This window comes from Lipotes vexillifer, unplaced genomic scaffold (genome assembly GCF_000442215.2).
Source record: "Lipotes vexillifer unplaced genomic scaffold, Lipotes_vexillifer_v1.1 scaffold222, whole genome shotgun sequence".
In the NCBI taxonomy this organism is placed as follows: domain Eukaryota; kingdom Metazoa; phylum Chordata; class Mammalia; order Artiodactyla; family Lipotidae; genus Lipotes; species Lipotes vexillifer.
The window spans coordinates 147,655-174,641 of NW_006784898.1; the positions used below are offsets into that span (position 1 = coordinate 147,655).

The 26,987-nt window shown below is 41.1% G+C and overlaps 1 protein-coding gene across 1 annotated transcript in view; it reads left to right on the forward strand.

Moving 5' to 3' along the window:
- Nucleotides 1–334: 334 nt before the first annotated feature.
- The window catches only part of OFD1 (OFD1 centriole and centriolar satellite protein), a 64,542-nt gene continuing 37,889 nt past the window's right edge, over nt 335–26,987 (forward strand). Inside the window, exons 1-13 of the mRNA XM_007457029.1 lie at nt 335–357; nt 435–561; nt 4,741–4,941; nt 6,688–6,756; nt 6,844–6,874; nt 14,842–14,949; nt 17,014–17,150; nt 17,480–17,653; nt 20,333–20,439; nt 22,051–22,170; nt 23,809–23,882; nt 25,372–25,463; nt 26,500–26,689. Of these exons, the coding sequence (XP_007457091.1) occupies nt 469–561; nt 4,741–4,941; nt 6,688–6,756; nt 6,844–6,874; nt 14,842–14,949; nt 17,014–17,150; nt 17,480–17,653; nt 20,333–20,439; nt 22,051–22,170; nt 23,809–23,882; nt 25,372–25,463; nt 26,500–26,689 (1,396 nt within the window). The 5' untranslated portion in view covers nt 335–357; nt 435–468. The remainder of the gene's footprint in view (nt 358–434; nt 562–4,740; nt 4,942–6,687; nt 6,757–6,843; nt 6,875–14,841; nt 14,950–17,013; nt 17,151–17,479; nt 17,654–20,332; nt 20,440–22,050; nt 22,171–23,808; nt 23,883–25,371; nt 25,464–26,499; nt 26,690–26,987) is intronic.

The window sequence follows — 26,987 nt, forward strand, 5'->3', positions numbered from 1 at the left end:
GCGGTTCGAACTCCGGCTAGTGCCGCGCCTTCTCTGGCCTTCTGTCTCTGGTCTCAGCCCTCCAGCCGCCAGTGAGAGTCCCGCGTGGGCCACAACCACGCCCACCTATCAGAACCGCGGAGAAAGGAAGTGCGTGTCTCTGCCTGAGTTCTTAGTTCGGAATTCTGCTTGTTCCTCCCGTTTTTCTGGGACAGCGGCAGGGCTCTCCGGCCAGGGATTCCCTTAGGTCTGGGCTTGCACCCCGGTCTCCGGGTCCAACTCCGGGCAGAGTGGGGAGGGTTCGGGAGGAAGCTGACACCTGATACCTCAGGTAGATACATTTGCCCCCTCCTCGGGGCGGGCGGAAGTGAAGCCTTTGTTTCCGTTAAACCGCCTTTGGCGTTCTTGGAGGCCACCGATCCGTCTTTAGAAATTCACATCCCTTCTGCCCGCCAGCTAACCCGTAACCGTTTTCTCTTCTAGTCCACCATGCTCCCTAAATCTGACGTGTTGAGTCAAGATGAACTGCGCAAAAAGCTGTACCAGACGTTTAAGGATCGGGGTATACTGGACTCACTGAAGGTATCACTTTTAGGCATATCTCTTACATAAATTTTACAAGGGTAACCTGTAACAGGTAGTCCACATGTAAAGACGTCCATGTCTTGGGTTTAAAAAATAGCATGATACACAGATTGTATTGGTGAATTACACTGCTCTGTTCCTGTGTAACTGTTAAATCGTAAAACAAACACATTTTAGTAAGGTTAGTAAGTGAGTTAGTAAGTGGTTTTGTAATACTCATATTTGGACAGAGGATATTGTCACCATATAGAAAACATTAAGGGACTGCTTACTGTAGAAAAGTTGGGGGAATGAGGAATTTTTTCTTTAAAATATATTGAAATGTATAAGTACTTGAGCAGCAAATACTTCCTGGTACACTTTCATGTATGAATTAACAGCAAGGAGTAGGATTAGCTGAAATGTGTTTTCATTACTATATACATTTCAAAAGACCATTTTACACTTAAAATGGGAAATTAAGGACAGTTTTTTTCTTGTCTCCATTGTTTTTGTAACTTAAAAATACTTCAGACTCATCTGAAAAATACTTCAGACTCATCTGAAATATAGAAAAGCATACAAGAGGAGTCATCTCTAATACAAGTACTAATTGGCATAATGTTGTGTGTATTTGTGTATCCTCTTTACTGTTATATGGTGAGCATTTTCCTGTGTCCTTAAATGTGTCTTGAAATCCTCATTTTCATTGGCACCAGGCTCATCTTTGGATCTTTGGACATATGGGTAATTTATGCAGCATTCCTGTTATTGAACATTTAGGTTATACCCAGGTTTACACATTCCTTCAATTGCATCTCTCACTTTTTGCCTAGGATAGATGAAGTGGTATTAATGAATCAAAGGGCGTGAACATTTGTAAGGTTCTTGGTGTACACGTCTTGTTTTAAAAAGGTTGTAATACAGCTGACCCTTGAACAACACGGGTTTGAACTGCTCAGGTCCACTTATTTGTGGACTTTCTTCAATAAATACCTACTACAATACTACACTGTCTGTGGTTGGTTGAATCTGCTGATGCAAAACTGGGGATATGGAGGGGGCTCCTAACCCCCGGTGGTTCGAGGGTCAACTTCAGTTTATATTCCACCAGCAGTTTGAGAATGCACGTCTCTCTCCAGTAGTATGATCATGACATGTTTTAAACCAGTCTAAGACTGAGAAACTCTATTTTAACGTTCTTTTATCAGTGAGGTTGCGTATATTTTCTGGCCATTTGTATGTTTTCCATGGATTGGTGTTTCATGTTCCCCTTGCCCATTTTTTTTCCCTAGGGTGCTAGTGTTTTCTTATTGATACGAGTCCTTTTAATGGAAGCTTAATCTTTTTCCCATTTTTGTGACAACACTATCTGTCTTCAATTTTAATTTGGCTCTAAAAATACTGAAGTTACATTTTTATGTGGTCAAGTCTGTTGTTTACTTTTTTTGTGCTGATTATTCTGTCATTTTCCACTGACAATGAATATTCACTTTTTTTAAGTTTTTAAAAAGGCTTTTTTTTTTAAAAGTTAATTCCTTAACCCACCTGAAATTAGTTGTAGTATATCACGCATTAGTCCACTTTCTTAGGCGGAATGGCTCTTGCCTCTGGGCATGGTGTTTGTTCTCTTACTGTCCTTTGGGCTTGGTTTGGTAGGGTTTTACTTCATGTCTATAGTCCAGTTGATAATGACCTATCATTATCCATTTGGAGCTATCCTTGTTAGGCTTTGGTATCAGGATTATGCTAGCCTTGTTCACTTTACAGCTGCAGCCTATCCTAAGGAGAAATACCGTTTCTTGTTTGCAGCTGGCCATTCAGTTTGTTATTCTAGCGTGATCAATGGCAGGGAGGATTTTGGCAGGGGAGATTTTTACTTTCTCAGTCTGAACCAATTTACTTTCTTAGTTTAATGACCTGAGTGAGTTCTAATTTTTACAATTGAAGTTTTGAGTGGCCTAATTCACTTTCTCTTTGGGTGTTTGGAAAGAATTTGTATTTATGATTAAGTACAGAGTCATATGGGTATCTGGTAAATGAAGTTTATGAAAAATCTTCTTTTTCCTTATTTTGAGTCTACTCTGTCAATTGCTGAGAGATGTGCTGAGGGTTCCGGGTCCCTAAGTCTTGTCTCTCCTACTTCCCCTCCCCCCACAATAATTGGCCTTCTTTCTTTCTTTTTCTTCCCCCCCCCCCCAGCAGAGAAAGGTTTATTGCAGGGCCAAGCAAGGAAAACAGGTGGCTCATGCTCAAACCTGAACTTCCCTATGGTTTTTTGGGGAGAAGTTTTCATAGGCACAATTTGGGGTGAGGGCTCTGTCCTTATTTCTGTCTTAGGGACGTTGCAAGCTTTAATTCTGAATAGATTTCCCTCTTGTCACTGGCTGCTGGAAAGCCCCCCCGGCCAGTTTTTGGATTCCTTCCAGCAAGTGCTAGATGGCATGCTTTTTGGGTGTGTCAAGATGGAAATTCATCTGTAATGTCATTGCACTGTTTGCTACTCTTCCTTTTACCCTGCTTAAATCCCTCATTTAATTCTTAGCCATTTCAGTACTTGTTTGCCAGACACCCTAAATCCTTTTGTTAATTAAGATGAATCTAAGTATATTTCTTCATTACTATGTTACAAATTTAATTAAACCACTAAAGTTTACTGGTGGAGGAGGCTTTAATTTTCTCTTCAGTTACTTAACTGTATCAGATGAGGCAAAGCATATATACTCTGTTTAGTGTAAATGTGTTTTTTACTATAGGATTTTATTTTATTTTTGAATTTTTGAATCTTAGTTTTTTATACAGCAGGTTCTTATTAGTCATCTATTTTATACATATTAGTGTATCCATGTCAATCCCAATCTCCCAGTTCATCGCACCACCACCCCACCCCCTGGCCACTTTCCCACCTTGGTGTCCATATGTTTTTTCTCTACATCTGTGTCTATTTCTGCCCTGCAAACCGGTTCATCTGTAACATTTTTCTAGGTTCCACATATATGCGTTAATATACGATATTTGTTTTTCTCTTTCTGACTTGCTTCACTCTGTATGACAGTCTCTAGATACATCCACGTCTCTACAAATGACCCAGTTTCGTTCCTTTTTTATGGCTGAGTAATATTCCATTGTATATATGTGCCACATCTTCTTTATCTGTTCATCTGTTGATGGGCATTTAGGTTGCTTCCGTGACCTGGCTATTGTAAATAGTGCTGCAGTGAACATTGGGGTGCATGTGTCTTTTTTGAATTATCGTTTTCTCTGGGTATATGCCCAGTACTATAGGATTTTAGATACACATGTAAGTTCTGTTCTTTACTACTAATATAGAATATATATAGAACTAATATATTCTCTTTAGCTAAAGGATAGAAGAAAGAGATGTAACGAGAACTTCATTTGTTTCTTGTTTGTATTCTATTAATAATAATTCCTTAGATGTTAATTTACTGCTGAACCCCATGAATCTAGGCAGTGTACTCTTAAGCTCCGCCCAATTGTATGTTTCAGATTATGTGCAAAATAAATTAGAACAAATATCCAGTAGTCTGATTAGGGGATTTTTTTTAAACCAAAATGAGTAATAACAGTGGTATTATAACTTGGAGAAAATTAGCCACCTTGAGCCTAAATTCCTCATTTATAAAATAGGGGAAAATTATTATATTTCATAACGTCTAGAATTGTAAATAGTCTATGTGAAAGTGAATCTTAATAAGCCTTTGTTGGGTTTACTGATTTTTCTCTTGTGTATACTATTTCCCTTTTGGGAACCTAATTTTATTTTGATCAATATACTTGAATATATTTAACCCAGTATTATTTTCATACCCTCCAACAATTTGCAGAGAGGTGAGGAGGTAGCAGAGTTTTCTCCTGTATTTGGTACCCCAATGAAAAGTTGCTGAACTGGGCTCGTAGGGAAGCGAAGTTAGTCTCACCACGTTCCGGCTCACCACCAGTTCACTAGGAAGCTGGTGAAAGCAAGCTACTCTTTCTAGAACCCACTGGGCTGCTTGTCTCACAGGGTAAGACAGAGTGTCCAGTGGAAGGTTCCTAACTTGTGGCCATGAATTTAGAACCATTCGGAAACGAAAGGAAGGATTCTAATTCATGTAACAAGTCTGTGTCCCGCCAGTGGAAAAAATCCTGTTGAAAATTTTTTTCCCCTCTTGTTGCATTTTGTATTTGATCTAGACGCAACTCCGAAACCAGCTAATTCACGAACTGATGCACCCTGTACTGAGTGGTGAAGTGCAGTCCCTGTCCATCTCAGTGGAAGGGAGCTCCCTCTTAATGGGAGCTTCCAACTCTCTAGTGGCAGATCACTTACAGAGGTGTGGCTATGAATGTTCACTTTCTGTCTTCTTTCCTGAAAGTGGTTTGGCAAAAGAAAAGGTAACATCTTTGCTTGTCTGTCTCTGAATTTTCTGTTAACAGCTTCTCCCTCAGATAATAGCTAAGTGCTCCTTGGCTAGCTGGGTCCCTTTCTTGTTTATCTTTGAAATTACATCATGTATTTGTTATAATGTGACCAAGGAGTATGAAATCTGACATTGTTACCAATTCCTTGGTATCTTAATTTGTCTTTATAAAATTGTAATGTTTTGGAGCTAGAAGTGATCTGACACTCCATGTAGTCTGAGGACACAAAACTGCCATTTATGTTGAATGTCTGTTGTGAGGCTGGCACTGCTGGTCACTCTGCAAGTGGTACATGTATTACAGATGAGGATCCAGAGTCTGGAGAGGTGGGGTGATTTGCTCAAGGTCACATGATTTGGAAGTGGCAATGCAGGGCAGTGAATCTAGACCTACAGTGTGCCGTCTTCAGTATGCTACAGTCTCTTCAGATATTTGTCGTCTTTGTGATGACATAAGAAAAGTGAGGGATAAGTAACTTTTGAAAACCTGTGGAGTTCTTAAATATTAGAACACCTTTTACCACTTTCCTAATTATTGTAACTATCTTTCCACCAACCGCTGAACATACTAGTCACACTTGGTTATTTTAAAGGCAGATATAGCAAACTTTCCCTATTTTTTTTTAATAGACATAATTTTTTAGAGCAGTTTCAGTTCACAGCGAAAATGCGCAGAAAGGGAGATTGCCCATCTGCTCCCTAATCCCACACGTGCAGGCCTCCCCTGCTCTCAACATTTTTTACTCTGTACGTTTTTACGTTCAGTGAACCTACATTGGCACATCATTATCACCTGAAGTCCATAGTTTACATTAGGGTTGAGGCTTGGGGTTGTCCCTATGTTTTTACTCTTCATCTTGGCCTTAATTGTCCAGAAGTGTGGTATTCAGCTGTTTTAAGAGAACAGCAGTGTTATTATTGGAAAAACTTAAAATTTAAATATGCTGTATTTATTAACAATCAGATTTTACCAGCATTAGGAATTCTTTGTTGATCCTTCTAACTTTCTAATTACATTTCACAATTTTGCTTCTAGAATGAATAATGTGTCAGTTATATGGTTATAGCAGTGATTATCTAGTTCCCACACTTAAAGGTTTCTATACGCTAAAATACTGTGCAGAATATTCTTTAATGGAAAACTAATTGTAGATGGTATCAATGTTCTCAGGGTAGACACAGCATGTTTTTCTATAGTATGTATTGTTTACTAAGAATACTCAAACTCTTTGACCACATGTATATGTAAAATAGTTTATTTAGTTTACTTAGTTTATTAGTTTAATAGTTTAATAGTTTAATTAATTAATAGTTAATTAGTTTAATAGTTTACTTAGTTTATTTACATTTTGAAGCAGTAGTAATTTAAAAATGTCATTGCAATTGAAAGACCGTGGAATGCACTCATATATTCATTGGTGCCTCAGATGTTGGAGTGTTTCTTATCTGTAAGACATTAACTGTTTCTGTTATTTCTGTTAGGCACATCATTTTTGACGTGAATTATTTGGAGGTTAATTACGTGATCAAGAGAAAAATTTTATCCTTTTGACTGCAGCGTTTATTGTAACTTAATATAAGAAAGCTTACGTGTTACATTATTAGCATAGTTATAATCTTATTTAGTCTGAACCATGATTTTTAGTCTTAAATTGGGATGTTTCTGAATATATCACTTACACATTGATGTTAAAATCTGTGTACTTTTTTTTTTTTTAAGGTATTTACTATGCAGGATCTATTACAACTCATTAAAATCAACCCTGAATCCAGTCTCTATAAATCACTGGTAGGATTGTTTCGTTTTTATAACTTGCTTTGGTTTGTTAATAATAACTGAATAGTTGAATAAAGGTAAAATATTTTCTTTTAACAGATTTCAGGATTTGATAAAGAAAACCATAAAGGTAGGAGCCTTCATCTTTGTAGAGAATAGGAGCATTTTTGTTATGTATTGTTTTGTATAAAAGTATGAAACTAATAATTTTCAGGTGGAAAAATAGGGAATTTGAATTGAATCATTTGACTTTTCCTTGCTGACAATACCTTTTTAAATAGAACGATTCATCTGTTTTACAGATGTGGATCCTTTCCCCCAAATTTTAACCTTTTAAAATCACTGTTACTCAAATGAGAAAACTAGAGACAACGTCAAGAGCCCTACGAACGGACTGAAAGCTGGTCTTTGTAGAGATTCCCACTGTTTGGAACATTTCCAAAACAAAAACAATGTTTAGGCCACTATCTTTGTATCCTAGATAGGCCCCTAAGTACAATATATAGAGTATTATATTAATATTGGCTTAAAGAATGAAATATCTGTTCAGTAATATGCTTGTTTTTATTGTTTATATAGGCCTGATAGATTGCTTTAATATTGGCCTTGATAATAACCTTCACAGAGTCCATAACTACTCTGAGATAATAGAAAATGTATATATTGGTCTCTGCCCCCAGTTCCTGGTACACAGCTCCCAAAATCCTTGTAATTTCCTAAGTGATAAAAACACAAGGAGCATATCTTGTTCTAGTATTGGTCTTTGACCTCCATTCTTGACACAGGTCTTCTGAAACCCTTGTAATTTCTTGGGTGATAGGAGTGTCTTGTGTTCAAATGAGCCAACACTACGTGGGTCCCTGGATGGCTCCTGGATGAGGGCTGGTCACTGGAAAGACCAAGCCATGATTAGAAGCTTGAGGTTTTCAGCTTTGCTCCCCATTCTATTGAAGGGAGGAGGACTGAAAATGAATAATCGATCATTTTTGTGAATAATCGATCATGAATGTGTGATGAAACCTCCATAAATCCCAAAAGTATGGGGTTCGAAGAGCTTCCAGGTTGGTGAACACGTGGAGGTGCTAGGAGATTGGCACACCTGGAGAGGGCATAGAAGCTCTGGGCTCCTTCCCACATGTACCTTGCCCTGTGTGTCTCTTCTATTTAGCTGTTCAACTGTGTCCTTTATCATATCCCTTTTTTAATATATAAGTTTATTTATTTATTTATTTTTGGCTGCGTTGGGTCTTCGCTGCTGCGCGTGGGCTTTCTCTAGTTGCGGTGAGTGGGGACTCCTCTTTGTTGCAGTGCACGGGCTTCTCATTGTGGTGGCTTCTCATTGTGGAGCACGGGCTCTAGGCATGCGGGCTTCAGTAGTTGTGGCACACGGACTCAGTAGTTGTGGCTCACGGGCTCTAGAGCACAGGCTCAGTAGTTGTGGTACACAGGCTTAGTTGCTCCGCGGCATGTGGGATCTTCCTGGACCAGGGCTTGAACCCATGTCCCCTGCATCGGCAGGCGGATTCTCAACCACTGCGCCACCAGGGAAGCCGCCCATCATATCCTTTAATAAACTGTTAAACGTAAGAAAGTGTTTCCCTGAGTTTTTTTAGCTGTTCTGGTACGTTAATGAAGCCCAAGGAGGAGGTTGTGGGAACCTCCTGTGTATAGCCAGTTGCTCAGAAGCACAGGTGACAACCTGGGCATGTGACTGGCACCTGAAGAATGTATAGGTATGGTGGCAGGGGGTGGTCAGTGTGGGACTGAGGCCCTTAACCCATGGGGTCGGATGCTGCCTCCAGGTGGACAGTGTCAGAATTGAGTTCAAGTGTAGGCCACCCATCCGGTGTCGCAGAGAATGGCTTGGTGTGAGGAAAAGCCCCACACACTGGGTGACCAGGAGAGTCAGAAGTAAGTGTTGTGAAGTGTTCTGTATAAAAGTCAAGGGGCTCACAGGGAGGGGAGAGATGGGAGGGAAGAGGTGGGTTTTTCCCTACACAGAAGGGGGGAAACTGAGGTTTTTTTCCTTTACAACTGCTTGTGGGTGACGGCCACAGGCTGGACTTGATGATGGACTTGGTAGTATGAACATATGTGTTACAGGCAAGTTACCAGCTTAGTTGTTATTCAGATCTTTTCCAAAAAATCCGTAACATCATGTAATGGCCTTTTTGTGTTAGTGTGCTCCTTGGTTTTGTCTGTTGCCAGAATTGCTATCATCCCTGCTGGGACATTAATTCAGGACTTGCCATTTGGCAGACACTTGAGTACCTACTTGCTGCCAGTCATTATTCTGTGACTTACCTGCCTAGTCTCCTGGGAGTAATGTTAGTAGAGGATAAGTAAATTGGATCAAAAGACATTCTGTTTTTATTTTACTGTATTATTGAAGTATAGTTGACCTGCAATGTTGTTAATTTCTGCTCTACAGCTAAGTGATTCCGTTATACATACATGTACATTCTTTTTCATATTCTTTTCCGTTATGGTTTATCACAGGATATTGGATATAGTTCCCTGTGCTCTATAGTAGGACCTTGTTGTTTATCCATCCCACGTATAATATTTGGATCACAAGACATTCTAGATCACCTGCAAAGTAGGTCATCCTTACTGAAGTTGAGGATGGTAGGTGATCCTAGGTTGTAGATTCTATGGCCGTGCTGTTTGGTGTAACTCTGAGATGGGAATGTCTGTATGTGTGTTGCCTGATACGGTAGCCACTAGCCACATGGGGCTATTGAGCATTTGAAATGTGGCTAGTGTGACTGAGGAACTGAGATTTTAATTTAAGTAGCTACACGTGACTAGTGGCTGTCACGTTGGACAGCACAGTTCTAAGTAAATAGCTGCTGTCTGTAGTGTAACTATTTCAGAAAGGAATTTAGAGCTTGAAGGTATATTAAGAAATCATTTATTTATAGGTATTTATACTATTAAAAATAGCTTTTCACCTTTAAGCACTCTTTAAATCTTTCTAGTTCAGAAAGACATCTGGTGAACATTTCTTACCAGCTTTACCCAGCATCCTAGTAAAATTTCTGAAACTCAGAAAAACTGAGTTGCAGACCTGTCATGCATCCTAATATAATGTGGATAGAATTCTTGGCTACCGGTAAAGCAGCTACTTTTATTTATTTATTTTTTTGCGGTACGCGGGCCTCTCACTGCCGCGGCCTCTCCCGCTGCGGAGCACAGGCTCCGGACGCGCAGGCTCAGCGGCCATGGCTCACGGGCCCAGCCGCTCCGCGGCATGTGGGATCTTCCCAGACCAGGGCACAAACCCATGTCCCCTGCATCGGCAGGCGGACTCGCAACCACCGCGCCACCAGGGAAGCCCAAGCAGCTACTTTTAAAATGAAATGATTTAAAAACTGGTGGCTCCCCATTAAGAGACTGAGACCATCAGAAAACATGTAAGAAGATGTTTTGTACCTAACTGTTGTGTATTCCCTGACAGAGATCTTCGGTCTTACCTTACTGTGTCTATACTTTGAGGGTGCTGATCTGTTACATGGTTACAGTACTTTTCCCCTAGATTCCACTCACACATCCTTCCCACCCCTAATTTTTCCTTTCAAAGATAATGATACTCAGAAAATAGCTGGCCAGAGAATTTGGACACTGGCTCTTTTCTTTCTGGAAGTTAAAATCCTTGCCTGTGATTGGCAAAAGAATAGATAGATATAGATGGATCAGTGGGACAGAATAGAGAGCCCAGAAATAGGTCTACACAAACATAGTCAACTAGCCTTTAACACAGGCAATTCAATGGAGGACATATAGTCTTTTCAACAAGTGGTGCTGGAACAGTTGGACATTCATATGCACAGATATGAACCTGGATGCAGACCTTACCCAAAAATTAACTGAAAACGAATCATATATCTAAATGTAAAACACAAAACTATAAAACTTCTGGAAGAAAACATAGAAAATCTTTGTGACCTGCTGTTTGGCGATGAGATATAATACCAAAAGCATGATACATGAAAGAAAAAATAGACCAGTTAGACTTTATTAAAATTTAAAAACGTCTGCTCTATGAAAGAGTGAAAAGACAAATTACAGACTGGGAGAGGGTATTGGCAAAAGACATCCAATAAAGGACTTGCATCAAAAATGTGTAAAGAACTCTGAAAACTCAACACTAAAGAGACAAGTCAGTTAAAAAATGGGCAAAGGATCTGAACAGATAGCTCTCCAAAGAAGATACGCAGGTGGCAAATAAGCATGAAAAGATGCTGCACGTTATTTGTTAGAAACATGCAAATTAAAACAAAAATGAGATAACATGGCCAAAATCCAGAACACCTTCAGCACTAAATGCTGGTAAGGATGTGAAGCAATATGAACTGTCACTCATTGCTGGTGGGAATACAAAATGGTACAGCCACCTGGGGAGATAGCTTGGTGGTTTCTTTTTTTAAAAAAATTTATATTCTTTGGCTGCATTGGGTCTTTGTTGCTGTGCGTGGGCTTTCTCTAGTTGCGGCGAGCGGGGGCCACTCTTCGTTGAGGTGTGCGGGCTTCTCACTGCAGTGGCTTCTCTTGTTGCGGAGCTTGGGCTCTAGGTGCGCAGGCTTCAGCAGTTGTGACACACAGGCTCAGTAGTTGTGGCTGGTGGGCTTAGTTGCTCCGCGGCATGTGGGATCCTCCCAGACCAGGGCTCGAACCCATGTCCCCTGCATTGGCGGGCGGATTCTTAACCAGTGCGCCACCAGGGAAGCCCAGTTTGGTGGTTTCTTACAAAACTAAACATAGTCTTACCCTACAGTCCAACAGTCATTGTCTTAGGTATGTACCCAAGTGACTTGACAACTTAAGTCCACACAGACACCTGCATGTGAATGTTTGTAGCAACTTTGTTCATAATTGTCAGAAATTGGGAGCAACCAAGGTGTTATCTGGTAGCTTAATTGGTAAACAAGCTGTGGTACTTTCAGACAGGGAAATACTATTCAGCTAAGAGGAATGAGCTACCAAGCCATGCAAAGAGATGAACGAATCGTAAATGTGTATTGTTAATGTAAGAAGCCTGCCTGAAAAGGCTACGTGCTATATGATTCCATTTATGTGACATTCTGGAAAAGGCAAAGCTATAGTGATAGTAAACACGTCAGTGGTTGCTAGGGAATTGGAGGGAAGGGGTAGGAGGTTGAAGAGGTGAAGCACAGGATTTTTTTTAGGGTGGTGAAAGTATTCTTGCGATACCTGTAATGGTATGATACATGGCACCAGACATTTGCCTAAAACCTGTAGAACTTTACAAAGAACAAGACTTCACGTATGCAAATTTAGGAGGTCAGGTGATCTCAGGATGGAATGCGGACTGTGACAGAACAATCTAACTGTAGTAACCTCACTGAAGGGGGTGGGGAAAAAATATGCTGAGCTGTCTAACTTGGGAAAGGAATGAAGATTAAGATGAAAGACAGAAGCAACTGTACATAGGCTGTGTATTCAAGGTGAGAGTTATTTCTCATGGGAGTGCTGGTTAACAATTCTGAAACCACGATACACGTATGCTGGAATTGAACAATTAAGTAAGTGGATAGAAGATGGCGGGAGCCAGGTGTTCACTGCTGGAGCGGGACTTTACAGATAAACAAGGGGAGGAGACTGGGATGATCCATACGGTAATGGCTTAGTTGGAGACATTAGTGTGAACTCATGTTTAGCTTAATATAGATACAGATGATACATAGAGATATTTATAGATATGTTTGTGTACACAGGTTAGTGTACGTTCGTATTTCCTTGCTGTCTCGGCTGAGGGGCTGGAAGCAGTGACACCCCAGTTGCAATGAGCACACCTCGAGCCCAGTTTGTAGTACTAAGATTCGGTTTCTAATACCATTCCATAATAATAGGAACCAGGGCTCCTTGGAGCAGCGGTTGATTGCAGGAGTGGAACAGAGACTATACAAGACGAGCCTGGAGCCCCTTATAGTGCTAGAACCTAAGGAAGTACTTAAGACAAAAACCCATGATGAAAGTGCTCCCAGAGGCCAAAGCTGGAACAATTGGAGCAACAAAATAAAAGAGTGGGTTTTATCAGTGAGTTGTAGAATTGCACGTGAATTATAAGTACCAAGGTGTAAAACAGAAGTCCATACTGATATAAATAAATGACTGGATAAAGGAAGAGACTAGACGTATCCTTCTTGGGTGGGGGGGTGTGGAGGGGAGAGAGGGGAAGTGGAACTAATTAGGGGCCTGCGGAAAGCACTGCAGAACTGGGAAAAGGCACCAGCATTAGAAATGCTGAGGTGGAAGAGCATACCGCCGAAGATGACCTCCTGCAGGATCTTGAAGATTTCTGTGAAACGTTGACCTTTGTCCATAGAGGGAGCCAAGATCTGGCCTCAGCATGACAGCAGGAAGGGGTGAGGTGAGAACAGGCTGATAGGAAATGGTCAGAAGAAGAGGGTGGATGAAACGGAAGAGTTGTAAGGCAATGAATATGAAAGAACAGAGTTTATATCTGCAGTAGGGGAAGTAAAAGAGAGTATGTTGTATGATATCACTTATAGGTTCATTTGTGTCATATTTTAGATTCCACATATCTGAAACAGACTCACAGACATAGGGAACAGGCTTGTGGCGAAGGGAGAGAGGGGATGGGAGAGGGATGGAGTGGGAGGCTGGGGTGAGCAGATGTGAGCTATTATATATGGAGTGGATGAATAACAAGGCCCTACTGTACAGCACAGGGAACTATATTCAGTATCCTATGATAAACCATAATGGAAAAGAATATGAAAAAAAGTGTATGTGTAACTGAATCACTTTGCTGTACAGCAGAAATTAACACAACATTGTCAATCAACTATACTTCAATTTAAGGAAACAGTATATTGTAGTATCTTCAGTAGAAAAGAAAAATAAGCCCTTAACTTGCTGATGTAGAAGTCCATTCATCTCTTCCAAGAAAGTGAAAACTTCTAAAATTTATACTCATGACTTAAAAAAAAAGTTTCAGCGAATTTCGTGGCAGTCCAGTGGTTAGGACTCTGCGCTTCCACTCCCAGGGGCCTGGGTTCGATCCCCGGTCTGGGAGCTAACATCTCACAAGCTGCACGCCGTGGCCAAAAAGAAAAAAAATTTTTTGAACTATTCAGAAGTTAAAGAAGAGTAGGAATTTCTGTTCATATTCTCTAATTTCACTTTCTGCTGATAACTAGAGTGAAGAGTGTCTTGTTTATCCTACCAGAAGTTAGTTCACAGGTGTCAAAGTCTATATGTAATCAAAACATATACATGGAATCATATTACAGATACTGTTGGGCAATTTGCTTTTTTTTTATCCACCAATATATCTTTCTCTAGCCTTGTACTTGGACTAATTATTTTTTAGAATGTATTTAATTAACCCCATGTTGATGGAGATTTTATTGTTTCATCGGTTGGTTTTTGCCATTAGAAGCATGCGGCGTGCGGTGCTACACCCTTTTGGGAAAGTATAGCTGTGTAAATTCAGAGAGGTGGAATGGCTAGGTGAAAGGGCACTTGCATTTTGAATATCCATAGACACGGGCAAATTTCCCTCCCAAGTGAAAAGAGCACGCCTGCTTCTCCGCTCCCTTGCTGACACTTAGAGTGCTAAGATTAAAACTTTGGTAATACGCTTATCGGGAACATACGATCTTTCTGTTGTAGTGTTAATTTGCATTTATTTATAATTTTGTTCATGTTTATTCAACATTGAAAATTTTTTCTGTGAACTTTGTCCATGTCTTGCCCTATTTTTCTGTTTTCTTACTGATTTGTTAAAAACTCTTTGATGTTTATGAAGATTAGTTCTCTGTCTCTGTATTATGCCAAATAGCTGTTTCCAGTGTATCATTTGTCTTTTGACTTTGCTATTTCACACCACATATAAGTTCTTAATTTGTACGTTTGATGAATATTTCTCCTTATTGCTTGTAGGTTTCTGTATCATGCTTGGAAACACCTTTCCTCAGAAATTATCCTTAAAATATACGTGGTGTAAAAAAGATAATGTTATAAAACCAAGATTGCATAAACAGTGATTGAGCAACAGTTGAATGAAAGAAAGTTGTGAAACGAAACTATACACGTTGTGTCGTTTAGGTTTTCTCATGCAGTTTCTGAAAGAATTGGCAGAATATCATCAGGCTAAAGAGACTTGCAGTATGGGAACTCAGACAAGTTCAACATTTCCCGTCAAAGACTCCCTTGGTAATTATGGTCTTCCATAATTTCACTTCTGACCTGATGTACCATATTATGTATTTGTTGCTTGACTGGGAGGGATGCAGGCTGCTGGCGGTAGGGGCGCCCATTTTTTCTGGGATCACTGCTGGGAGGGACCAGGAACTGCTCTCCAGGGCTGCTCCTCCCTTCATGGCCGCCAAGGCTATGCTTTCCAAATGTCGTGGGGATCCAAAGGCCCACTTCCTTGTCTGTTTGGTTGAACCTCTCTTGACTGGGAGGTTCTTCCCTGTGTCTCATCTAACTTTATAGCCACTAAAGTGAGAAGATCTTAGACTATTTGCATTGCAGAGAGCTAGAGAAGTGAGCGGGCCATCCCTTCATTTTATAAATTGAGAAAACTGAGGTCACCAGAGGAAGAGCAACTTGGCAATGCCGAGTCTTGGTCAGAACTGATATGAGTCCAAGTTTCCTGGTCAGTGATCCAGAGCCTTTTCTGCTGTGCAGGCTTTCTGTAATACCATCCTGCCCTTGCGTTGTGTGCTCAGGAGAGAAGGGAAACAGCTGGCTAATAGGATATGGTTAATCGATTTCTTGGCCCTTCCTTACTCTTTTTTTTTTTTTTTTTTTTTTTTTTTTTTTGGGCCTCTCACTGTCGTGGCCCCTCCCGTTGCCGGACGCGCAAGCTCAGCGGCCACGGCTCACAGGCCCAGCCGCTACGCGGCTCACGGGCCCAGCCGCTACGCGGCACGCGGGATCCCCCCAGACCGGGGCACGAACCCGTATCCCCCGCATCGGCAGGTGGACCCTCAACCACTGCGCCACCAGGGAGGCCCGGCCCTTCCTTACTCTTAAACTGCACTAGTGCCTTTAACTTGTAAAAAGATAAGTTCATAACTTGTAAAGACCGTATTGTATGACTACGCCTTTCATTTATTTAGGTGTAGGTTTTATTCCATTAGAAACATAGAACATGCTTACTCTACAGCAGTTCTGTTCAATAATATGAGCCACACGTGTAATAAAAATTTTCTAGTAGCCAAAGTAGAAAAGGTAAGAAGAAACAGGTGAAATTTGTTTTGGTAATATATTTTATATAACTTAGTATGTCTAAAATATTATTCCAACATGAAATAAATATGAAAAATATTAATGAGGTATTTTACGTTTATTTTTTTGTACTAGGTCCTTGATATCTGGTGTGTCTTTTACACTTGGAGTACACCTCATTTTGAACTGGTCACATTCCATGTACTGAGTATGGCCAAATGTGGCTAAGTGGCCTGCATTGGACAGTCCAGAGCATTTGGAAAATCCAGAAAAGTAGATGGAAATTTTTGCCGACCAGAGACACACCGCCAATATTTTAATCTGCTTCTGCCAGCCTTTTCTTCCTGTGCCTGCTTTTTGGTGGTATTGGTGTTACACATGATTGAGATTGTATTGTGAGGGCCAGGTTTGCAGTGTGCTACGTGGTTGGTTTCAAATCCACAGTTGGTTTGAGGGCTGCAGGTCTGCTGGAGAGAGTGCCAGAATGCGAGGCAATCATAGACCTGGCTTTAGCCCCGCTGATGCCATTATAGAGTTGCTTATAGCCCTCTGGACGTCACTTCAACTGTATGGGCGTCTGTTTCCTCTTCTGTGGACAGGAGGAGTTGAAACACATGATCTTTGATTCATCTTAAGGTCAGTGTTTTGAAAGTGAGTCAGCTTTAACCAAAGTCCAATGAAGAGCTCTCTCCCATGGCATTTAGACGCTAGGAAGAGATGCCCGTGTTTTCTGACTTGAACTGTACTTTTTGTTTTCTTTTCCCCTGACATTTTATGATGAGGATTCTCAAACATTCAGAAAAGTTGACAGTTTTACAGCACACACTTGTATACCTCAAGTCTGCCATGAAATTTACATGATACTTGCTTGATCACTTACCTGTGCATCCATTAAGCTCTCTCACTTTTGATGCATTACCAAGTAAATTGCAGACATCCTTACACTTTCCCTTAAGGACACTCTTTGTGTTTGAACAGAGCTCTGGCCTCTTGCTCACCTGCCCATGTTTCTCTAACCTTTCCTGTGTTGTTTTTTGATAGCTGAGAAGCTTCAGCTTATTGACGATGAGTTTGCAGGTGCTTACCCTCAGCATCCAAAGTTAGAATCTTTAGAAGTCAAGTTAAACGAATATAAGAGAGAAATTGAACAGCAGCTACGGGCAGAAATGAGTCAAAAGGTAAGATTTATCTTGTTATAACCAAGAGTGATGTTTTTGCTTGTCTTTTAATGTCTTCATCTTAGGTATTGTGGGGAAATAACTAGAATCTTTACTAATGAATGTGATACTATACTGTTGTGCATGTTATTTCTCTTTCCAGATGATGTCATTTCTTTATGACTTTTGAACGCACCCTATAAGTACAGTGAATGAGATGAAACATAAAGACGAATTAAAACTAAATATATTTAGACAGCATTAACGTTAAACCTAACAGTGAAGAGAGAATGTTACTGTTTCTTTAGTATAGTTATTGGCACTTACAATTATTTGTCATCAATTGGCAGTTGAAGTATTTTAAAGATACTGAAATAGCGAAAATTAAAACGGAAGAGAAAAGAAAGTGTGAGAAGGAATTAGCTGAGTTGCGGAATGAATTTGAGAGAGCTTGTCAAGCAAAATCTGAAGCCCTGATTTCTCGGGAAAAGATGACCCTTAAGAGAATTCAAAAGCACCAGGAGGTAATATTCTAAAATCATTTACCGGGTGGCTATTTCCGGGCCGTTTCCCAAGTAGGGACTGGGATCAGGAATGCAAGTAGAAGCATGGGGCTTGGAAAGGATGTGCAGACACCCTTCCTCTGAGATGGCTGGAGGAAAAGGACCGGGGACAGGACCATCCATGCTGGCAGTGGGAGAAACTCGTACCAGAGAGGCGGCAGATTGAGGCTGCGGTAGCAGCTTGGAGGAGAGGATCAGAGGCGTGGAATGGCTGCTTGCGGTACAGGAAGTGCTGCCCTGGGAAGCAGATGGGGCTGCCTGAGCTGTGTTGAGGCCCCGGCGGAGGGTGGGCAGCCTGGAATGGCAGTAGTAGACCAAATCCAGTGCTTACAGGCGATGGCTCTGGTGCAGCTCTCAGGACGATGTGTAGTGTTGGTGAGGGCGGAAGGATAGAGGTGCTTGGGGAGAGGAGCTTGAGAGCACCGAATTTCTTTGGCTTTGGAAAGGCAGCCCGTTTCGTGGAAGACGTTGGGGTTGGGTGGGGTGAGGAAGGCAGCCCAAGAGGAGGCTAATATAGGGCAGCAGGGAGGGTGACGGGGCCATCTGGAAGACATCGAGAAGCAGGTCTGGGGGTTCCTATGGGTGGAAGAAGAAGGACGGGCCAAGAGGGCAGAGTTGCAGGTGGAGGTTTCAGGTCAAGACTGGAAACAAAGCACCGCGTGCTGCCGTGGGGGCAGAGGTGAGGTCCCCGGAGTGGAGGCGTCCAGGGCTGCCAGGGTCATCCGTGTGGCCGTTTGATCTTGTCCCCCAGGAAGGTGCCTGGATGGGAGGTGGAGATGTTGCCAAGTGGTGGGAGGGCGTGTCGGGAGGGATTGGATCCATTGCTTTGGGAAAAACAGGTTCCTTTGCCAAGGGCATGTCTTAGACCAGGCTGGATCTGAGGCCTTGTTTCCTACGGACAGCTGGAGCTTCTATCGGGAAGTTCTGTTAAAAGTAGCAGGCTTCCTCCCAGTGTCCACCCTTGCTTAGAGCTTCTCAATAAGGCCCAGTTATTTAATGGTAATTGTACCCCCTCTACAAGTTTTATATAGCAGTTCTGAGAATTGGGCTTGCTTAGCTATAAAATAAATGTTGGAGGCACAGGTGTTTGAGAAGCTTGGATTATGTTTATACTAACAGCGTCATCTTCAAGATAGGTGATTGACGGGCCTCCCTGGTGGCGCAGTGGTTGAGAGTCCGCCTGCCGATGCAGGGGATACGGGTTCGTGCCCCGGTCCGGGAGGATCCCACATGCCGCGGAGTGGCTGGGCCCGTGAGCCATGGCCGCTGAGCTTGCGCATCCGGCAACGGGAGAGGCCACGACAGTGAGAGGCCCACATATCGCAAAAAAAAAAAAAAAAAAAGATAGGTGATTGACTAAGTCAGAAAGAAAGACACATAGCATATGATATCACTCATATGAGGAATCTAAAATATGACACAAGTGAACCTATCTATGAAACAGAAACAAAATCAGGGACATAGAGAATAGATTGGTGGTCCCCGAGGGGGATGGGGGAGGAGGGATGGAGTGGGAGTTTGGGATTAGCAGAGGCAAACTATTACATACAGAATGGATAAACAACAAGGTCCTGCTCTAGAGCACAGGGAACTGTATTCATTATCCCTGTGATAAACCATAATGGAAAAGTATATGAAAAAGAATATGTATTTGTATGACTGAGTCACTTTGCTGTACAGCGAAATTAACACAGCATTGTAAATCAACTATACATCAATAAAATTAAAAGATAGATGACTGACTAGATCAGATCAACCAGTTAACAGACTCGAACCCTCGTTTAGTCACCTGATGCTCTGAAGGCACTAGAGAAGGTTGCCATCCTTGTGAAGAGTACCGTGGCTTTATTCCACCACCTGGAATGCCCCTCCCCTTCTCTGCCTGATAAAACCATCCAGTCCTTCAAAATCCAGCCGGAATGTCACGTCCTCGTGACGCCTTTCCTGACCCCCACTGATGGAGTCCTTTGGGCTTTGTTCGTGCTGTCGAGTCTTGACGTACTTTGGTTGTGAAATCATCACACCGTAGTGTGACTATTGGTTTGTCTCTCTCTCCCTGACTAAACTGTGAGTCTTTTAAAGGTTGGGGACTGTCCTGTATCTGTCCATCATTGTGTATCCAGCTCCCAGTGTGCCCTTGGACATGTGACAGGTGTTCAGGAAACCCTTGCTGAGGGAACACATACATGGAAGTGTGGCCATTCATTCAGGACATCAGGCGAGCTTGCTGACTGAGCCAGAATTACCTCTGAATTGAAACTTTCAGACAGCGATGGAACTGTGGGGAATCTTTTAAGTTTTATTGCTGAATACACATTTGTTTCATTTTTTTCTTGCTGAAGAACTTAGCGAAATTTTGTAAGTGTCTGAGAAATGTTCATTACGTAATAAAATAACAAGACAAGGGATGTTAGAAATACAGGGTAATGTGGCTTAACAGTCCTTCTTAACAGGAGGAGGGAGTAAATTTTTGTGGAAAAAAAGGCAAAACATATACCTCGCATTGGAACCTCTTGAAAGTGAAATTGTTCCTCTAAGTGTCCGTACTTTGCTTTCTGGAATTTAGGAAGCAGGGTATTAGTTCAAATCTCTTTTGTTTTCTTTAGCTTGCTTGCTAAAAACTAATACTTTCCTCTACAGAATGAAACAAAAGAAATTTATACTCAAAGGCAGCTTCTCCTAAAAGATATAGATTTGCTGAGAGACAGAGAAGCTGAGCTGAAGCAAAGAATTGAAGCTTTTGAATTGTAAGTAATGTGTATCCATTTTGGACATTCAGAATGAATGAAATGCAAAAAAGAAGTACTAAAAATGTCTACATAGTCTAATATTAGCTGCAAAATAGAGTTCTTGGTTGTAAAGGTGATAGCACCTAACTTTCAAAAGGCACAAGTTAAGAGAAACAGGGACGAGGGGTTTCACTTTTGAAATATTAGATACTGGGATGAAAGCAGAAGGAGACACCATCGTCAGCCTTCAGTGAGACCAGACAAATGATATACAGAAGCGAATAATGCTTTAACAGATCATACGTTTCGCATTTATGTTCAGCCATTCAGATCTCAGTTTCATGTGCGTGTAGTAACTGAATTCCAGAAAGACCTGCCACACTGACCTGCTCTGCTGGCGAAAAAGGGAAACACGGTGGCTCTGAGTTGACTTGTACTAGGTGAAAGTATTTCTTGTGATGTGTGTGTTGCTTTTTCCAAGTGCTCACCAACGTTTCATTCTTCACTTCTTACCTGGGATTCATAGCAAGCTCAGCAGTTTTATAGTTTATGGAACAAGCCTTCTTTCCCATATGGTATGTGCCATTAATTGGCACTCACAGATCCAGGAACCTTTCATTAAAGGATTTGTCTTCATCTTCATTGATGCTGTTTTCTCATTTATATAAGCTCGGTTTGTTTGATTTCTTCTCTGCCCACCTTACTCTCTTTCTGGCAATACCGAAGAGGTAAATTGATCATAAGAGAGAGAAGGAACACAATTTGGGTAGAGATAGTTCATGATTATGTAATCACTTATTTACCTCCGCTTCCCCTCCTCCTCCTCCCTTCTAAGCATAGTATATAAGCTAAATCAATGTACTGGTTTACTGCTCCTTTGTGGACAGATTAACCAGCAGAGGGAGCAAACACACAGAGCTTTTATCCTTTGCTTGGAATAGTCTGGGTTCCCTAGCACTTCTCATTATGGCTTGATCTAAGTCCCTATGAACCCAGTTCCTCGGCTCTGGAATTGATCTTGTGCTTGATTTAAGGTCTCACCAGCAAGATCATTCCTTTCTTCGGTGTTGGGACTTTCTGATTGATCCATCGTTCTTTTGCTCTCTTTTCAGTATTTACTTTTCCGTATTGAATTAGTAGACTGTGAAATGCCAGAACGAATCTTCTGTCTTTAATAGCTATGGGCTAGTCAATTAAATGTTACAGTTAGAAACACTATTATAGAAGAAACAAGCACTTAAGTGCGCTAGCTGAAGTTCGGTTTGTAGCTTTGTAACAAAAAACATCATTCTTTCACCCCTGAATTGATTATGGCTACTTTCCACTTATGACCTTTTTTTTTTAATGTCTGAACCATCTCCTGTGAGAAACCACGTTGGTTTTGGCACTTTCCCACTCCCGCCAGCCAGATGCCACTGTAGAGCTCCATTTGCTAGTTCAGATCCATCGTCACTAGGTCAGCTCATAAAGAGGTGGGAGACTTCGGGCTCTTCGTATTTACTCCCCACAGCCGTGACAGGCACATAACAGTTGAGTCTGTGGAGCTAGAAACACATGGTATCTTTTCCCCCTAAATTCTTCAAGTATTAAAGTTTACTGATTTGCCTTATCTGTTTTTGCTAATTTCAGGGCCCAGAGGCTACAAGAAGAAAAAAACAGAAGCATGACTGACGGGCTTAGGAGGCGGGAGCTGAATATAAAGCGTATTGAGGAGGCCTATGACCAAAAGCTCAAGAACGAACTTCTAAAGTAATTGTTTGGCGTCTTTAAAAAAAGTATCATGTTTGAATTAAGTTGATGGAAACACAGCAACACTAATGAAGTAGATAAGACTAATATTTTATGGCAAAATCCAGTATTTAAAAAAAATAGGTGTTTTCATTGGCAGTCAAGCCTTTCCCATGAGTACTTGAATTAAGATGGTTTTAAAAAGATACAGTACAGAGAATAGCATCCTCTGTTCACTCTTGTCTCTCCTCTAATATTTATTGAGGGCCTGTGATTTGCTTGAATTTCGTAGGGCACCTTGTAACTTGCTGAAAAGCTATAAAATGGGAATTATCGTCACTTTTATCTTTTCCTCTACCCCACTCATACTGCCATTAAGATGGGGATGTCTAATGATTTTTGAATTATTCTGCTTATTGGTTAAAGTATTTGTCGATCTGTATTCCTTCAAGATTCTGCAAAGCTGGAATCAAAAGAAAGAAACTAGAATTAACTATATAAAGCAAAAAATGATATGGGAAAAGGAAAGTATGGACAACTCTGATACTGTGGCTTTGCTCTAGTCTGAGTTTTGCTGTATTCTGGTGAATAGTCTGAGTTTTGCTGTATTCTGGTGAATAGTCTGAGTTTTGCTGTGTTCTGGTGAATAGTATCTTAGTGCAGAGCCATTAAGCCCATATATGGTAACTTTTCTCTCCAGTGCTCAGCAGCTCTGGGTATTTCTTAATCATCGGCCTCTCTACTGCTTTGTCCATAATTTGGCATTGCTAGTCCATTATGTAGTACCTTCAAAGGTTTTTTGAGTTTTTTCTTTAAAATAATTCTAATAAAAAATATAGCACTTTTCCGTGTATCAGTTTTGACATGACATAGATTTTATCCTCATATTTTACGTCCGCTCCTCTAATACAGCAGTAAGCTCTGAAGAATCTGTAGTTGTTAAACTTCCAGGAATAAATGAATAAAAGTGTGTATGTTAGCTTGTCATAGCCATGGAGTAGGGAACTGTTAGGTATTGATGTCTTTGTCTGGCCGTGGGTGTCCTCAGTATGACTTTGGCAGTTGTTGGGTTTCGGAGGATATTCGCCACAGGAGTGCTTCTTTCCTTTCTCTCATCTCTGAACCAGAAAGTCAGCTGGTAATAGCTGGTGGAGATAGTAAAATTCCATGAAAACGTGCCTTTCGGTACCGCAAATCCGTATATAATTCTGTTGGCAGTGGCTCTCAGTACTGTGCTCAGTTCCTGAGCGGGAAAGTTCTTACCCTGCTTGGGGGTGGGGAGGCAGGATAGGTGGATTGGAAGTGACTGACTTGTTATCCTCTGGGATTTAAAGTCTGTTGTGTACAGTGTAAAAGTAACTAAATTTACTTTCTTGCGTCAGCGGACGCCAACTGAGAAACAGTGCCCTCTGTAACCTCAATAACACGACCGTTCATTTTGTGCTTGAGTTTACAGGATTGCAGCAGGATTTTATAGCCTGGATTTTTTTTATAGCCGGGGTTCGGATCCCTGGCCTTAGTACTGAGTGACCTTGAAGTTCATGCGTTGTCCTGTTCAGTGCCCTTCGGTGCCCTGGTGCCATAGATAAGCTCAGGTACTGATAGCAGTCTGTTTAGGAAGGTGACCAGGAACTAATTTTCCATCCTTCTGTTTCTCAGGTATCAACTTGAACTGAAGGAGGACTGCATCGCTAGAACTAATAGATTGATTGAAGATAAGAGGAAGAATAAAGGTGACCCTTGGCGGGGGAAAAAGCTGTACTTCTCAGTTTCGATACAGGTTTTCAGCTTCCTAAGTTGGGTCTGTTCTGTAATCCAAAAAATATGTACCTTCCACTTCATTGTTGTTATAAACTGACACATTTTTTTGTCCTTTTAATTTTACAAAACGAAAAAAATAATCACCATCTTTCACTATGTTTTTGCAAACCTTCATGATTAACCTTTCGTATATTCTCAAAGATCAGTAATTTATCGGTAGAATTTTATTCAATTTTATTTCAATATATTTTGATGAATAAATCTGTGATGGCAGGAAGGCAGCAGCAACTTATTGCCATCGGTTAATATTATTCGAAGCCATGAGAGATTTCATTTTTTACTTCGGGAAAATTTTAACTTCTCTGTCCTCTGTGACCTGGTTTCTTATTTCTCTTAAATCTAATATATTTATGCTTCATGATATTTAAACTTGACATATAACCTCCTAAACTCTTATACGTATTACCCCAAGACTAGGAAAGTTGGGTAATTTTTCGATCTTTCAGACATTTTACATTTCAGTATATTTCTAGGAACCAACCTGTAACAAGGACTTTTGGTGGGCATTTCAAATGGATTCTTGGGAGTGAACCAGGGCTGGGTGCTTGATACCCATCAGAAGGTCACCCAGTGTGTATGGCTGCTCCTTTGCAACTATCTTGCTGAGACTAATAGTCAGCATGTGATTTTTTTTTTTTTTTGCGGAACGTGGGCCTCTCACTGTTGTGGCCTCCCCCATTGTGGAGCACAGGCTCCGGACGCGCAGGCTCAGTGGCCATGGCTCACAGGCCCAGCCACTCCGCGGCATGTGGAATCTTCCCGGACCGGGGCACGAACCCGTGTCCCCTGCATCGGCAGGCGGACTCTCAACCACTGCGCCAACAGGGAAGCCCAGCATGTGATTTTTTTGATGATATATCTATAGTCTTGTGTTAGATGAAGTGAAAATGACAAAATAATAACTACGAATAACTACAGTCTTACAGAGCAGTCTTTGTCTTAAGTTCAGAGCCGTCGGCATGAGGTCCCCGCACTCTGTGCAGATGGTGTAACTCTGGTGACTTGTGTAGCAGGAAGTTCACCACATATATGACCATTACAACCAACTTCCCATCACCTATTGAGTAATGGGGCTTACTTGCTCGCTGATGTTTTCTTTTTTTTGACCCAAATATCTGCTATTTTACGTGTGTGTGTGTGTGTGTGTTTTACCATGCCACGCAGCTTGCGGGATCTTAGTTCCCCAACCAAGGATCAAACCCGCACCCTTGGCAGTAAAAACGTGGAGTCCTGATCTCTGGGCTGCCAGGGAATTCCCTCTGCTATTTTAGATGATGAAATAATGGTCATTAGATCTGACATACTGGCTATAAATGATTAAGTGTTTTGTATTCACTGGGAGATGTTTTGTATTCACTGGAAAAACTTTATGATGTTTAGTTGGTTGGCTCTGTCTTTCAGAAAAAGCTATACATTTCCAAGAGGAGTTTGCAACTCTTAATTTTAAACAGGAAGAACTGGATCGTTCTGTAAATCGTGTGAAAGAACTTGAGGTAATTGTTAAGCCTATTGGTTTTATTGAAATAGTTATTAGACAACACAGGAAATTTTAGCTTCAGTCATACATAATTTATCTCGAGTTATCCTCTTGGTATGTTTGGACTGTTTATTATCTGACTCAGAGGGTGACGGTTGAACTTAATTCAGTAGTTCCTTATTTCAATCTTAGTCTCCTAGAGAAGCATAGAAAGAGCATGTCGTTTGGGGCCCAGAGTCGTCCTTGAATCCTTTGTGTCTCCCTCACTGCTTGTGTGCCTCTGGGCAAGATCTGTGACCTGAGATCCTTTCTCCGAAAGCTCTGGGATATTGCCCACATCCCGTGGTTGTTGAGGGACTTCAGTGAGCTGGTTTACTGTGCTTGGCCCATAGCAGGTGGCTGGTGTATACTAGTATCTACTCAGCCTCTTCTCCCTACCCCTCAGCAGCAGGTGAAAATTCTTATCACTACATCAGGATCTCACAGATTAAAGCAAAATGAGAGGCGTTTTTCACATGATACTGTTACTTTTTTTCTGTCCATTTGTGTGCTTGCTATCCAAAGGACAGGACTGGAACTTCAGGAACTTAAAATATGTTCTGTATATAAAATTTATTTTTGCAACTGTGGTGACTTGTTTGAGAACTTGATAGGCTCCGGTCTCCAAACGTGAGATACATTAGACTAAGAAAAGGAAAGCACCTCACAGCATGTTATTGGTATCTATCTTACCTTTTCATATTAAAAAATAGACATATTATCAATTCTGTGATGGCTTTTTGGTCCTTAGTTGCATCTGGAAAATGGGGTGATAATCCGAAGGACTTGCTTTGTAGGACAGGGGTCTGCATAAATCGAGTTGGCTGAACTTGCCCCATCCCCAGCTCCAGGGCAGAAGTTGTAGTTAGGGTTGTCTTGTTGAAGAGAACCACACTTCAGTCAAGTGACCGTAATCAAATTATGCTGCCCAGCTGAGAGCAGCCCACCAGCATTTACCTGTGCAGTCCTGTAAAGTCACTGTTCAAGTACAAGTTTTCCTTTTCCACTTCCAGCTTCAGTTGGAGTCCGTCAGAGCTCAGTGTTTGGCATTAACAAAGCAAAACCACATGCTGAGCAAGAAGGTTAAAGAGATGAGCAACTATTCACTACTGAAAGAAGGGAAACTGGAGCTTGAGGCACAAAATAAACTACTTAAACAACAACTGGAAGACATGAAAAGTGAAAACTTGAATCTCCTAAACCGTAAGTTTTTTTTTTTTTTCCTGATTTGCCAGTTTTTGTAATTCATGTTATGTTCATATTAGGAAACTCCTCTAAGGGAGGCTTCAATTGGGAAGATTTTTTAAAGTAAAGATTCTCAGATTGATATTCCTTTCTTTTTGCTTGCTATTCCATAATTTGTAGTGTAAGAAGAAACATTTTTTTTAATTTAATGTTTATTTTTTATTAGAATATAGTTGATTTACAATGTGTAGTTGATTTACAGTGTTTTGTTAGTTTCAGGTATACAGCAAAGGGATTCAGTTATACGTATACACAT